This window comes from Staurois parvus, unplaced genomic scaffold (assembly GCF_062004578.1).
Source record: "Staurois parvus isolate SC_StPar_1 unplaced genomic scaffold, SC_StPar_1.0 ptg000213l, whole genome shotgun sequence".
In the NCBI taxonomy this organism is placed as follows: Eukaryota; Metazoa; Chordata; class Amphibia; order Anura; family Ranidae; genus Staurois; species Staurois parvus.
In genome coordinates, this window is record NW_028318009.1 from 1,489,566 (window position 1) to 1,504,196 (window position 14,631).

At 49.2% G+C, this 14,631-nt stretch overlaps 1 protein-coding gene across 1 annotated transcript in view; it reads left to right on the top strand.

Annotated features, from left to right (window-relative positions):
* Window positions 1-413: 413 nt before the first annotated feature.
* The window catches only part of ENSA (endosulfine alpha), a 32,594-nt gene continuing 18,376 nt past the window's right edge, over window positions 414-14,631 (top strand). The window contains exon 1 of the mRNA XM_089678952.1: window positions 414-579. Within this exon, the coding sequence (XP_089535078.1) occupies window positions 523-579 (57 nt within the window). The 5' untranslated portion in view covers window positions 414-522. The remainder of the gene's footprint in view (window positions 580-14,631) is intronic.

Genomic DNA, 14,631 nt, shown 5'->3' on the forward strand with positions numbered 1-14,631 from the left:
TTTTCATACCCCAGATATCTATACAGACTCATACTCGTTGCTATTTATTTATAATAAAATGTTGTTTACACGTTTTCTGTATTATTTTATATATATAGAAGGCTTCCATTGATCAGTGTACAGCGCAGAACAGAGTGAAGGTGGCAGGCTATACACGGCACAATCCATCCCGCCTAATCACCTCACACACACATCTCTGCACTCTGATGCATCTCTCCCATGGCAACAGAGCCCAGTCACGACCTCTTTCTGATTGGCCGCTCTAATTCCCTCACCCGCCTCCACACCCCGTCCCGCCCTCTTATTGGTCAGCCCCTTTTCCGCTGTCGTCGGTGATTGGCTCCGTATGATGTCACCAGCAGAGCGGATTGGCGTCCTGTCGCCTTCTCTTGGCGGTGGCGGGTAGAGGAGGGCTGTTCGTTCTCAGCCCTGTGACGTCGGGTGGCCGCCATTTTGAAGCGGAGAAAGTGAAGCGCGCCCGTGCTGGGGGAAGCCGCCGTTCTCGGTCCCTGTCGCGGCATCATGTCGGAGAAATACGAAGGGGACGTGACCTTGGAAGAGAGCGGCGAGGAGAAGCAGGTAATGGGTATTGCCGGCCCCCAGGGGAGGCGGGGTGACAGCTGTGAGGGGCCCCTCCAGGGCCCTGGGTAAATGGCTCCGCGGGGCGGCTCGTCAGGGGGAGCCCGGTGCATTGTGGGAGCTGGGGGGATGGTTCATGTTGAGGCCTCCAGGGTCAGTCACCAACCTGAGGGGACATATGGAGGGCCCGGAACAGCCAGTGTCCTCACAGGGGCCCCAGATACCCCCAACCTCCATACTGTGTACATGGTGGAGGGGCTGTTCTATTTCTTCTGCTGTATTCTCAGTCAGACACATCCCCGGAGTGCCCCCATAATGACCGAACTGTGTCCCCGGAGTGCCCCCATAATGACCGAACTGTGTCCCCGGAGTGCCTCAATAATGACCGAACTGTGTCCCCGGAGTGCCCCCATAATGACGGGACGGCATCCCCCGGAGTGCCTCCATAATGACCGAACTGTGTCCCCGGAGTGCCCCCATAATGACGGGACGGCGTCCCCCGGAGTGCCTCCATAATGACCGAACTGTGTCCCCGGAGTGCCTCCATAATGACCGAACTGTGTCCCCGGAGTGCCTCCATAATGACGGGATGGCATCCCCCGGAGTGCCTCCATAATGACCGAACCGTGTCCCCGGAGTGCCTCCATAATGACCGAACCGTGTCCCCGGAGTGCCGCCATAATGACCGAACCGTGTCCCCGGAGTGCCTCCATAATGACGGGACGGCATCCCCCGGAGTGCCTCCATAATGACCGAACCTTGTCCCCGGAGTGCCTCCATAATGACGGGACGGTGTCCCCCGGAGTGCCTCCATAATGACGGGACGGTGTCCCCCGGAGAGCCTCTATAATGACGGGACGGCGTCCCCCGGAGAGCCTCCATAATGACGGGACGGCGTCCCCCGTAGTGCCCCCATAATGACGGGACGGCGTCCCCCAGAGTGCTTCCATAATGACGGGACGGCGTCCCCCGGAGAGCCTCCATAGTGACGGGACGGCATCCCCCGGAGTGCCCCCATAATGAGCGGGACGGCGTCCCCCGGAGTGCCCCCATAATGAGCGGGACGGCGTCCCCCGGAGTGCCCCCATAATGAGCGGGACGGCGTCCCCCAGAGTGCCCCCATAATGAGCAGGATGTATCACAATGAGCTCCTCCTTAATTTCACAGCCTGTCCCCAGAGCTCCTCCATCACTGTAATGTATCCCTGGAGCTCCTCCCTAATAGGCTGATCATATCACCAAAGCTCCTCCTTAATATCAGAATGTGTCCCCGGAGTGCCTCCATAGTAGCCTGAACATGTCCCCTCCGGTCCTCCTTACAGCAGAACTAAACCCACCAATAGAACAGATTCCCGAAACTGACCCCAAAGTCATGTCGTAGGTCATAGGTGTCACAATTGTGCTCTCACCTGAACTGCCAAAGCATCCAATGACTGGTGTCATCACTGATCATGTGCAGCACCATGGCAACTGAACCTCAAACCGAGGCCAAGATGGCAGCTTCTTAGGCTCCATTCACACTAGGGAGTTTCAAATCATGGGCGGAACCTTTTTTCGGTGTCGATTTTGTTTGCGCGATCCCCCCATTTCCAGCTGCCATTGAAATGAATGGCACCTGAACACGCAAATGCTCATTTTCACAGCGTGTTTTCAGTTAGTATTGCGACGTCCACCTGTGATTTGAAACACCCTAGTGTGAATGGAGCCTTGGGTGCGATAAGGGGTAGGAGGGTTTAGTTCTGCATTAATGGCCAGAGCTCCTTCTTTATGGCCAGAACATGTCCCCTCCTTCCTCCTCAGTACTCCGGACACGACCCCTCGTTCCTCCTCGGTGCTTAGGACACGACCCCTCGTTCCTCGGTGCTCGGGACGCGACCCCTCGTTTCTCCTCGGTGCTCGGGACGCGGCCTCTCGTTCCTCCTCGGTGCTCGGGACGCGGCCTCTCGTTCCTCCTCGGTGCTCGGGACGCGGCCTCTCGTTCCTCCTCGGTGCTCGGGACGCGGCCTCTCGTTCCTCCTCAGAGCTCGGGACTCGGCCCCTCGGCTCCTCCTCGGAGCTCGGGACGCGGCCCCTCGGAGCTCGGGACGCGGCCCCTCGGAGCTCGGGACGCGGCCCCTCGGCTCCTCCTCGGAGCTCGGGACGCGGCCCCTCGGCTCCTCCTCGGAGCTCGGGACGCGGCCCCTCGGCTCCTCCTCGGAGCTCGGGACGCGGCCCCTCGGCTCCTCCTCGGAGCTCGGGACGCGGCCCCTCGGCTCCTCCTCGGTGCTCGGGACGCGGCCCCTCGGCTCCTCCTCGGTGCTCGGGACGCGGCCCCTCGGCTCCTCCTCGGTGCTCGGGACGCGGCCCCTCGGCTCCTCCTCGGTGCTCGGGACGCGGCCCCTCGGCTCCTCCTCGGTGCTCGGGACGCGGCCCCTCGGCTCCTCCTCGGTGCTCGGGACGCGGCCCCTCGGCTCCTCCATAACGTCTAGGAGCATCTAAAAAAAAAACAAACAAAAAAGGGATTTGTTTTTTATCATCTTTCCAAAAAACAAACAAACACAAAAACATGCAACACATCACATGTAAACATCACAATACATTATTACAACACATCTCACCCCCAGTGTGCACACATTATACTCACAACACGTCTGCTAATGTGTACAGACAGTAAATCACACAATTGGCTAAACCTCTGGAGTAGAACACTTCTGAGGTGCAGACAAGGATAATCCTGAACACAATCCCGTTGTTAACCTTCCAGACCCAGCTGTGTAGTAAGGAAAGGGGAGAGCACCAAATGTATGGTAAACAGTCCAGTTAGATCTTTATTGGTCACAATATAAACATAAACCAGTACGTTTGAGGGACTTCCTCAGTCACACTTCATCAGGGACTGTAGAAGTAGAATCTGGAAGATGGATGAGCTGAGAATGGGAATAGTGGGGTGAGCTTTATAGGCACGTGTATTAGACTTTATAACACACACCCAGCCCTCTAAACAGTACTGAGCTTCCTTTGATGTACAATTTCATCTACAGCCAAGTCTTTCTATTCTTTTAGGCCCTCATGAAGGGGGCAAAATGTGGCACCGAAAATACTTTGGCATAAAGTTTCCCAAAGTGTTTTTTCCCAACATGATATCAAACTGTGCGGGACATGTACTAAAACTGCAGCACACAGAATCTGGTGCCGCTGTGCATGGTAGCCAATCGGCTTCTAACTTTGAAAATAAAAACCTGGAAGCTGATTGGTTTCTATGCAGAATGGCTCCAGTTTTAGTAAATAACCCCCAGTGTGTTGCAGCACATTGTCATGCCTTGTAATGCATAAAAATGCAGATAAGTTATATTTTTATTCTGTGCCCATCAACACACCCGTATGCTGTGAACACGGTACATAAGGAACAATTGTGTTCAGTGTGCTTGCACTGAGCCTGCGGTAATCAATGCAGTCTCAATGCACATGGTGTGTACAAGCTCTTAAAGTGTTACTAAACCCAGTACCCTGCATTCACTATATCAGGTCTCCCAGAGTACACTGAACATGAAAATGAAATTATTTTAGTAAATATAAACTGCTAAATACCTTTTCTTATCAGTAGTATATAGCAGTCTTGTGACTTCTATCAGTGTCCAGCAGAGCACTGGTTAAAGCTTGTAGGAGGAGTTTTCATTCTCCTCTGACTGTCCTATGAGGCTGCATAACCCCTGACTCTCTGTCCGGACAAAGAAAGTCTCTAGCAATACACTAAACTGAACATGTCCAGAGTGACTCCTAGAGCTCTGTGCCATCAGCAGATGGATTGGAGACAGTAGAAGGGGAGGATCAGAGACGACAGGATCAAACTGCCTTTTTACTCAAATTAACCCCTTAGGTTCCATAGTGGATTAGGAACAGTAGAAGGGGGTGACTATCAGAGAAAACAGGATCAAGCAGCCTTTTTACACAAATTAATCCTTTAGGTTCTACAGTGGATTGGGGATAGTAGAAGAAGGTGAGGATCAGAGAAGACAGGATCAAACAGCCTTTTTACACAAATTAACCCTTTAGGTTCCACAGTGGATTGGGGACTGTAGAAGGGGGTGAGGATCAGAAAAGACAGGATCAAACAGCCTTTTTACACAAATTAACCCCTTAGGTTCCACAGTGGATTGGGGACAATAGAAGGCGAGGCTCAAAGAAGACAGGATCAAACAGCCTTTTTACATAATTAACCCCTTAGGTTCCACACTGAGCTTACAAGCATGCTTTATTGCATATACAGACTGATTTTACTGCTGTGTGTTCACTAGCACTTTACAGTGGAACTAAAGGGTGAATACTCACCTGTCCAATGGTCCCTCCCCGGTGCCAGCATCTTCTTCTGAGTGCTGGTCTTCGGGCCTCTTCATTGGCTGACAGGAGATGATGTCACTCCTACACGTGTGCAGGAGGTAAGGGTCCCGCCACTCAGCCCAGCTGGGCACTATTAACCAAGCTGTGCATGTACAACTCGGTTTACAGCACTGGAGAAGACAGCGAGCAGGCAGGTGGGGGCATTTTATTGCAGAATATAAAGCACATGTATCTTCTACAATAAAAACTTGCCTGCTTGCTGTTTCTTACAATGGAGTTTGAGTTCCTCTTTCAGCAAACCATTTACTAGGGCTCAATACACATGGGGCTGTCTGTATGCAGTGCTTCCCTTCCCACATTTTAGTGTGTCTGAGAGGGACAGGTGCAGTGTCCAGCCCCACTACAGGCAGCCTGTCAAAGTCTGTGGCAGGCTGCAGCTGGATGGAGTTGAACAAAAAAGACCTGCGACCCAGACCTTCATCTCTTCAAGGGCAAGTTCACCTCTGGGAACACGTTTTTAAGGTGCAATATGTAACTTGTTCCCACTGTTGCAGCCCCTCATTGATCTACTCTGTCCTTGTGACAGCAGTTCGGGATGAAGTTCCTGTACCCGCTGTCACTTTTTGAAGAGTGTGGCCTTGCGGGTCTCCACCCACATGCCTGCTTCATTCGTTCACAGAGATCTGTGAATAAACAAGTTCCGACATCCTTTGCGGCTGTTGGCTTGTAGCTCCCAATGAACTAATACGGCACTGTTGAATGCTGCGGTAGTTCATTCATTCTTCCTGTCAGTGTGTATCTGCTTGCCTGTATGGGATGTACGGGCACACAGATACACTGACAGGTCTGTAGGAGTCCTGCATGGCATCAGCAATCTACTGATCATGGGTGCAAATCTTTCCAGGCTCCTACAAAAAAAAATAGCGAATGCACATTTATTTACCTTCAAAAATATACCGTATATACTCTAGTATAAGCCGAGTTTTTCAGCACATTTTTTGTGCTGAAAAACGGCCCCCTCGGCTTATACTCGAGTCAACGTCTGCAGGGGGCTGCTGTCTCTTACCTGGCTCCGGTCCCACGACGATCCGGTCCAGGAAGCGCGGCTGCTCCTTCATTCGGTTCGTCCACTGGATGTTTGCGCGGCTGCTCGGCTCCGCCTTCTCACCGGTGATTGGCCGCCAGAACTGTAGCTCAGGAAAGGCACACAGGTGGCCAATCACCGGCGAGGAGGCGGAGCTGAGCGGCCCCACGAAAATCGAGTGAAGGAGATGCAGGTAAGTGTGCCGTGCTTAGGTGCTGCTGCAACCACATATGCTGGCTGCAGCAGCACCATACTGGAACAGGGGTCAGCAAGTGTCAGTGGGAGGAATAGTGCCCCATCATTGGTGTCACTGATACCAATGATGGGGCATTAATCCTCCCACTGACACCAACGATGGGGCACTTTTCCTCCCCCCCACTGACACCAACGATTGGGCAGTATTCCTCCCCCCCCCACTGACACCAATGATGGGGCACTATTCCACCCCCCACTGACACCAATCATGGAGCACTATTCCACCCCCCACTGACACCAATCATGGGATACTATTCCTCCCCCCCACTGACACCACCGATGGGGCACTTTTCCTCCCCCCCACTGACACCAACGATGGGGCACTATTCCTCCACCCCCCCACTGACACCAATGATGGGATACTATTCCTCCCACTGACACCAATGTTGGGACACTATTCCTCCCACTGACACCAATGATGGGACACTATTCCTCCCACTGACACCAAAGATGGGGCACTATTCCACTGACACCAATAATGGGGTGCTATTCCCCCCACTGATACTAATGATGGGGCACTATTCCTGCCACTGATACCAATGATGGTGCACTATTCCTCCCACTGACACCAATGATGGGGCGCTATTCCTCCCACTGACACCAATGATTGGGCACTATTCCTCCCACTGACACCAATGATGGGGCACTATTCCTCCCACTGACACCAATGATGGGGCACTATTCCTCCCACTGATACCAATGATGGGGCACTATTCCTCCCACTGATACCAATGATGGGGCACTATTCCCCCCACTGATACCAATGATGGGGCACTATTCCTCCCACTGATACCAATGATGGGGCACTATTCCCCCCACTGATACCAATGATGGGGCACTATTCCTCCCACTGACACCAATGATGGGGCACTATTCCTCCCACTGACACCAATGATGACGCATTACTCCTCCCACTGACACCAATGTTGGGACACTATTCCTCCCACTGACACCAATGATGGGACACTATTCCTCCCACTGATACCAATGATGGGGCACTATTCCTCCCACTGATACCAATGATGGGGCACTATTCCTCCCACTGACACCAATGATGGGGCACTATTCCTCCCCCTGACACCAATGATGGGGCACTATTCCTCCCCCTGACACCAATGATGGGGCACTATTCCTCCCACTGACACCAATGATGGGGCACTATTCCTCCCACTGACACCAATGATGGGGCACTATTCCTCCCCCTGACACCTATGATGGGGCACTATTCCTCCCACTGATACCAATGATGGGGCACTATTCCTCCCACTGATACCAATGATGGGGCACTATTCCTCCCACTGATACCAATGATGGGGCACTATTCCTCCCACTGATACCAATGATGGGGCACTATTCCTCCCACTGACACCAATGATGGGGCACTATTCCTCCCACTGACACCAATGATGGGGCACTATTCCTCCCACTGACACCAATGATGGGGCACTATTCCTCCCACTGACACCAATGATGGGGCACTATTCCTCCCACTGACACCAATGATGGGGCACTATTCCTCCCACTGACACCAATGATGGGGCACTATTCCTCCCACTGACACCAATGATGGGGCACTATTCCTCCCACTGATACCAATGATGGGCACTATTCCTCCCACTGACACCAATGATGGGGCACTATTCCTCCCACTGACACCAATGATGGGGCACTATTCCTCCCACTGACACCAATGATGGGGCACTATTCCTCCCACTGACACCAATGATGGGGCACTATTCCTCCCACTGATACCAATGATGGGCACTATTCCTCCCACTGACACCAATGATGGGGCACTATTCCTCCCACTGACACCAATGATGGGGCACTATTCCTCCCACTGATACCAATGATGGGGCACTATTGCTCTCACTGGTGTTCCCACCCTCGGCTTATACTCGAGTCAATAGTTTTTCCCAGTTTTTTGTGGTAAAATTAGGTACCTCGGCTTATACTCGAGTATATACGGTAAGCATTTATTTATTTTATAAAGGTGAACTTATTTGTTAAAACACAGGACCCTAAACATTGGTGCCCCTTGGTACAGCCTTCAGCCACAGTCTGCTGTTTGACAGGCTACCTACTTAGGGCGTTAGAATACCAGAAAGCAGCTGGATGGGCCTAAGGTGACCACTGTACCTTGTTGATCCCAACAGAACTGATGGTGTGACTTGGACCTTAAATGCACACAATTGCAGAGTGCAGGGAACTGCGGTGAAATGTAAGAAATGTCCACCATCTGCTACAGGTTGGCTGTTGTTAAACATCCTATTTTGTTATGTTGGAACATCCCTGTAATCACCGTGTTCCCCATTTGTGAGAGATGTTCCTATTGCTATCAGTGTTGGTGAAAATTGCAGTGTGTGGTTGCAGGGCAAGTAAGGACAACAAAGATTAGGCTTTCTGGATTACAGATTCTGCATTTGATTGTATTCCTAAGCAGTTAGCAAAATTCTGCAAAGGTTTTTATTAAATTGCAAATGAAGTGTGTCCTGGTTATACTGGGATGTATAATCACTACTGCAAATGTATCACCTCATTAGGCCTTATATTGTGCTGTAATATATAAAGCAGAGCTAATACTGCCGGCAGGATTTGTTTATCAAATTTACATATGCCTTTTTTTTTTTTAATCACTTACCCTCCTGAGGATTTACCCCCCCCCCCTTCCTGACCAGGCCATTTTTTGCGTTATGGCGCTGCATTACTTTAACTGACAATTGTGTGGTCATGCAACGCTTCACCAAAATGAAATTTACGCCCTTTTTTCCCCACAAATAGAGCTTTCTTTCGGTGATATTTGAACACCTGTGCATTTTTTATTTGTTGCACTATAAATAAAAAAAAAAAAAACCGACAATTTTGAGAAAAAAAACAATATTTTGGACATTTTGCTATTAAGGCCAAAATGTTTTCTGCTGCATATATTTGCTAAAAAAAAATCCCAATACATGTAAATAACTGGTTTACGTGAACTTTACAGCGTTTACAAATGGCGCTATAAATACTGGAATTTTTTTTTTCTTTACTAATAATGGCGGCGACTGCAGGACTGTGGCAGGCATTCTGACACTGGGGGGAAATGACTTGGTGTCACTGACATCCCCAGTGACACCAATACAGTGATCAGTGCTAAAAAAGCACTGACACTGTACTAATGGCACTGGACAGGAAGGGGTTAACTTGAGGGGCGATCAAAGGATTAACTGTGTGCTGTATAGATACTGGGATTTTGTTTTCTAGTAATGATCAGCGACCTTTAGCGGGACTGCGGTAGTTCATTGAGAACTACAAGCTGACAGCCGCTAAGGATATTGGGACTTGTCGTTCATTCTTTTACAGAACAATGTGAATGAATGATGCGGCCGTGTGGCCGGAGCACAGTACAGCAGCGCTGATTTCAAAGACTGACAACTAGTATGGGAACCTCTTCCCTATTGCTGTCACAGGGAGGGGGGGGTATCAGGCAGCAGCTGCATCATTGGGAACATGGTACATGTTCCACCCTAAAAACGGGTAAAGTTCCCAAAGGTGAATTTATCCTTTAAAGATGACCTCCATGTAGATTATAAGAAGTGAATTGTCAGTATCATCATATAAAACACCAGAATGTGCAGACTTTCATGATACTAACTTTAAATAGACCTTTATGAAAACAAATTTATTTTACACAATAAATTAAAATAGTCTAGAAAAATATTAAAACACTTTCAGTGCATCAATGTGAACACAACCCTGTACATAAGCACCACCTTATTCAGGGGTGTCATACTCCATTTCATTGTGGCGGTATCAGTATTATGGTTGGGCCAGTTGTATTTGTAAGACTAGATGTCCAGAGCACCCCACCTCCCTCTTCCATCAGATTTCAAGAGCCCCTCACCGTCATAAGTGCACATTCCCCCACCCTCTCTTACATCGCAGTGCACCCTCATTACCTTGTGCTGTTGCCAAGAAGAAACGGGGGGGGGGGGGGGGGGGGATTTGGAAAGCAGAAAGTGCACAGTCTGGAGGAGGACCAGAGGAGGGCTGGAGTCAGCTTCCAGAGCCTGTAGGAGAAGGTCTATCCTCTTCGCTGGGACAAGATGAGGGCGGAGATAAAGGGGGTGTTGCAGCTACAGGAGAGGTGCGAGGACCACATGAAATTGCCTGGCTGGCCATGTGTTTGACCTAATCCAACGCCATTATTTCTGTACATCATTACTGAACATCTGACAATGTTGCAGCTAATATACAGTGAAGGAAGCAGGGTGCTCAATAATTTTGACCTTTTGCTATTAAACATGTGCAGTAAAAAAATGTAAGAAATCAAATTTTGTCATAAATTTAGGCCAAAATGTATCCTGCTCCATGTCTTTGCTAAAATAAAATCCAAATAGGTGTAAATTAATTGGTTTACATGAAAGTTATAGCGTTTACAAATGGTGGTATAGATACTGGAATTTTTTTTTTTGTATACTAGTAATGGTGGCAATTAGAGACTTGCAGTGGGACTGTCAGGCATTCTGACACTGGGGGAGAACTGACTGTCACTGACATCCCCAGTGACTCTAATAAAGTGATCAATGCTAATAAAAAGCACTGACACTATACTAATGGCGGCACTGGGCAGGAAGGGGTTAAGATCTGGGGCAATCAAAGGGTTAACTGTGTGCTGTGTTTTACTGTGTAAGCACATTGCTTTGTATGGCTCGGCTATGCAGAGCCATACAAAAGAGTGTGCAGGAGCTGACAGGGGAAAGATCTGTATTGTTTACATACATACCTCTTCCCCGTCAGTGATACTCGGCGATCGCCAGGTGGCGGCGGGGAACCACCGGCCGGGACCCGGTGATCGATAGCTGAGCCCGCCACTGGCGGCCCCTAACCTGAAATGCAAACTCATGTGTATATGTACGTGATTTTGCGCAGCCCTGCAGCAGTATTTTTGCTATAGGGTGGCGGGCAAGCGGTTAAAAAATAAAATGATCACAGAGCAGGATAACAACATATTTGCTAATTGCAGGGCAAGGGCTCAGAGTTGTCAGCCTGCAACAGGAAACGCTGTTACTGGCGCTCTCTCTAGGTGAAGAAAACGTTTCAACAAATTCAAAAACAAAAATGATTTACTTAAAGCAGACCTTCTCTCTCTTCTTTTCACAACTTTTCTTTCATCCGCTTGTTAGACAATTGGATATTACGTTTATGGGGGGGGGGGGGGGGGGAGTATAGTATCTTTCCAATGGGTCCTGGCCAGCCACTTCAGCTTTTTCACCTAGGCAATCTCGCCGGCCACCACAACTTTGCTCTTTCCTTACATCTTTGAATGAGTCTCCTGCAGTGCTTTGTGAAAGTGCCAAGTACGTATCATGGGACATGGTGCATGGGACTGGACTGGAGAGGCCAGATAAGAGAGACACTATAGTGTGTTGGTCAGATTGTAGATTCTGGTATGGTGATATCAGAGGATCTTGGGTTTCTGCGGAATGACGGTTTGTTTTTATCCTTTTTATCTGATATGTATTACAGGGTAACTCGCCCAATATGCTGGTCTTTTTAAAAATGCCAGGCCGCTTTAGGCTGGTCACATTCTAGGAGCCCAGAAGTCATTGGGCCTTAAAAATATATATGGTCTTCCACAATACCACAATGTGAGGACATTGCCTATTCAGCTTGCTTGCCTCTGTAAAATACCCTTTAATTTCCTGGATTCAGTTGTCTAATGTGGATATTTGAAATATTTTTTCTTGTTACATTAGTTCTAAAACCTTTACTGAGATACATTTTGTAGGCTGCCGGTATTGGCCTTTTTATCTGAGAATGTTACTTGCTTGGCTGCAGGGTGGATTTGATGTAAATCCTAGTTTTCTACATAAAGACTAATTCTTGCTGGTATAACTTTAATATGCAAGTAGATGAAGATTTTTAGAATAACAACTTTTCATATTAGTTTTTTTATCCCCAGTTTAATAGGTTAATCATTCATATTTGGACAACTTTTCTGTTGTACTTAGGAAGGAGAAAAATAATCATTACCTTAATAATAACAATTTAAATAGATTTATTCAACTGAAACAACATTCCAGCATATGTGATTTGCTTAAACAAACATCCATGTTTGTTAACTAATTTGACTAAACAAAATACCGTATTTGCCGGCGTATAAGACGACTTTTTGACCCTTGAAAATCTTCTCAAAAGTCGGGGGTCGTCTTATACGCCGGTACACATGTTTAGGGGGGCTGCGGCATTAAGTACAGGGGTTTGCAGGGGCTGATGTCTCTTACCTGGATCCAGTCCCACGACGATCCGGTCCAGGAAGCGCGCCGTCTCCTTCAGTTCGGCCACTGGATGTTCGTGCGGCTGCTCGGCTCCGCCTCCTCACCGGTGATTGGCCGCCAGAACTGTAGCTCAGGAAAGGCACACAGGCGGCCAATCACCGGCGAGGGGGCGGAGCCGAGCGGCCCCGCGAAAATTGAGTGCCGGAGCAGCAGGTAAGTGTTCTGTGTAGAGGTGCTGCTGCAACCACATATGCTGGCTGCAGCAGCACCATACGAGAACAGGGTCAGCAAGTCTCAGTGGGAGGAATAGTGCCCCATCATTGGTGTCACTGATACCAATGATGGGGCACTATTCCTCCCACTGACACCAACGATGGGGCACTATTCCTCCCCCCCACTGACACCAATGATGGGGCACTATTCCCCCCCTCACTGACACCAATGATGGGACACCATTCCTCCCACTGACACCAATGATGGGGCACTATTCCTCCACTGATACTAATGATGGGGCACTATTCCTGCCACTGACACCAATGATGGGGCACTATTCCTGCCACTGACACCAATGATGGGGCACTATTCCTCCCACTGACACCAATGATGGGGCACTATTCCTCCCACTGACACCAATGATGGGGCACTATTCCTCCCACTGACACCAATGATGGGGCACTATTCCTCCCACTGACACCAATGATGGGGCACTATTCCTCCCACTGACACCAATGATGGGGCACTATTCCACCCCTCACTGACACCAATGATGGGACACCATTCCTCCCACTGACATCAATGATGGGGCACTATTCCTCCCACTGACACCAATGATGGGGCACTATTCCTGCCACTGATACCAATGATGGGGCACCATTCCTGCCACTGATACCAATGATGGGGCACCTATTCCCCCCACTGATACCAATGATGGGGCACTATTCCTCCCACTGATACCAATGATGGGGCACTATTCCTCCCACTGATACCAATGATGGGGCACTATTCCTGCCACTGATACCAATGATGGGGCACTATTCCTCCCACTGACACCAATGATGGGGCACTGTTCCTCCCACTGACACCAATGATGGAGCACTATTCCTCCACTGATACTAATGATAGGGCACTATTCCTGCCACTAATACCAATGATGGGGCACTATTCCTCCCACTGACATCAATGATGGGGCACTATTCCTCCCACTGACACCAATGACGGGGCACTATTCCTCCCACTGATACCAATGATGGAGCACTATTCCTGCCACTGATACCAATGATGGGGCACCATTCCTGCCACTGATACCAATGATGGGGCACCTATTCCCCCCACTGATACCAATGATGGGGCACTATTCCTCCCACTGACACCAATGATGGGGCACTATTCCTCCCACTGACACCAATGATGGGGCACTATTCCCCCCACTGACACCAATGATGGGGCACTATTCCTCCCACTGACACCAATGATGGGGCACTATTCCCCCCACTGACACCAATGATGGGGCACTATTCTCCCCACTGACACCAATAATGGGGCACTATTCCTCCCACTGATACCAATGATGGGGCACTATTCCTCCCACTAATACCAATGACGGGACACTATTCCTGCCACTAATACCAATGATGGGGCACTATTCCTCCCACTGATACCAATGATGGGGCACTACTCCTCCCACTGACACCAATGATGGGGCACTATTCCTCCCACTGACATCAATGATGGGGCACTATTCCTCCCACTGGTGTGCATTGGAAGAGGGGTAGTCTTATACGGCGAGTATAGCCCAAACACTACATTTTAGCAGGAAAAGTAGGGGGGTCGTCTTATACGCCGGCAAATACGGTATATATATTTTAAGAAACGTAGACTGTCAGCCCCTTCCTCCTCACACTTAGTTTCACTTTCTTCTTGTGCAGATCTATTCCACTCCAAACAATCAGAAAAATATTGTTTCTATTCTATTCACTGAACTTCTTGAAATTTAGCACTGAAGGGATTGATTCTGTATTCATAGGTTTGTAGAAGTTAGGATGAAGGTCTTTTTCTTAACTCTGTTCATGTTATAACATTTTTGCTGTGAAGAAGAGGCATGTGATCTCCGCTGAGCCAAATTCAGTTTTGAGAACTG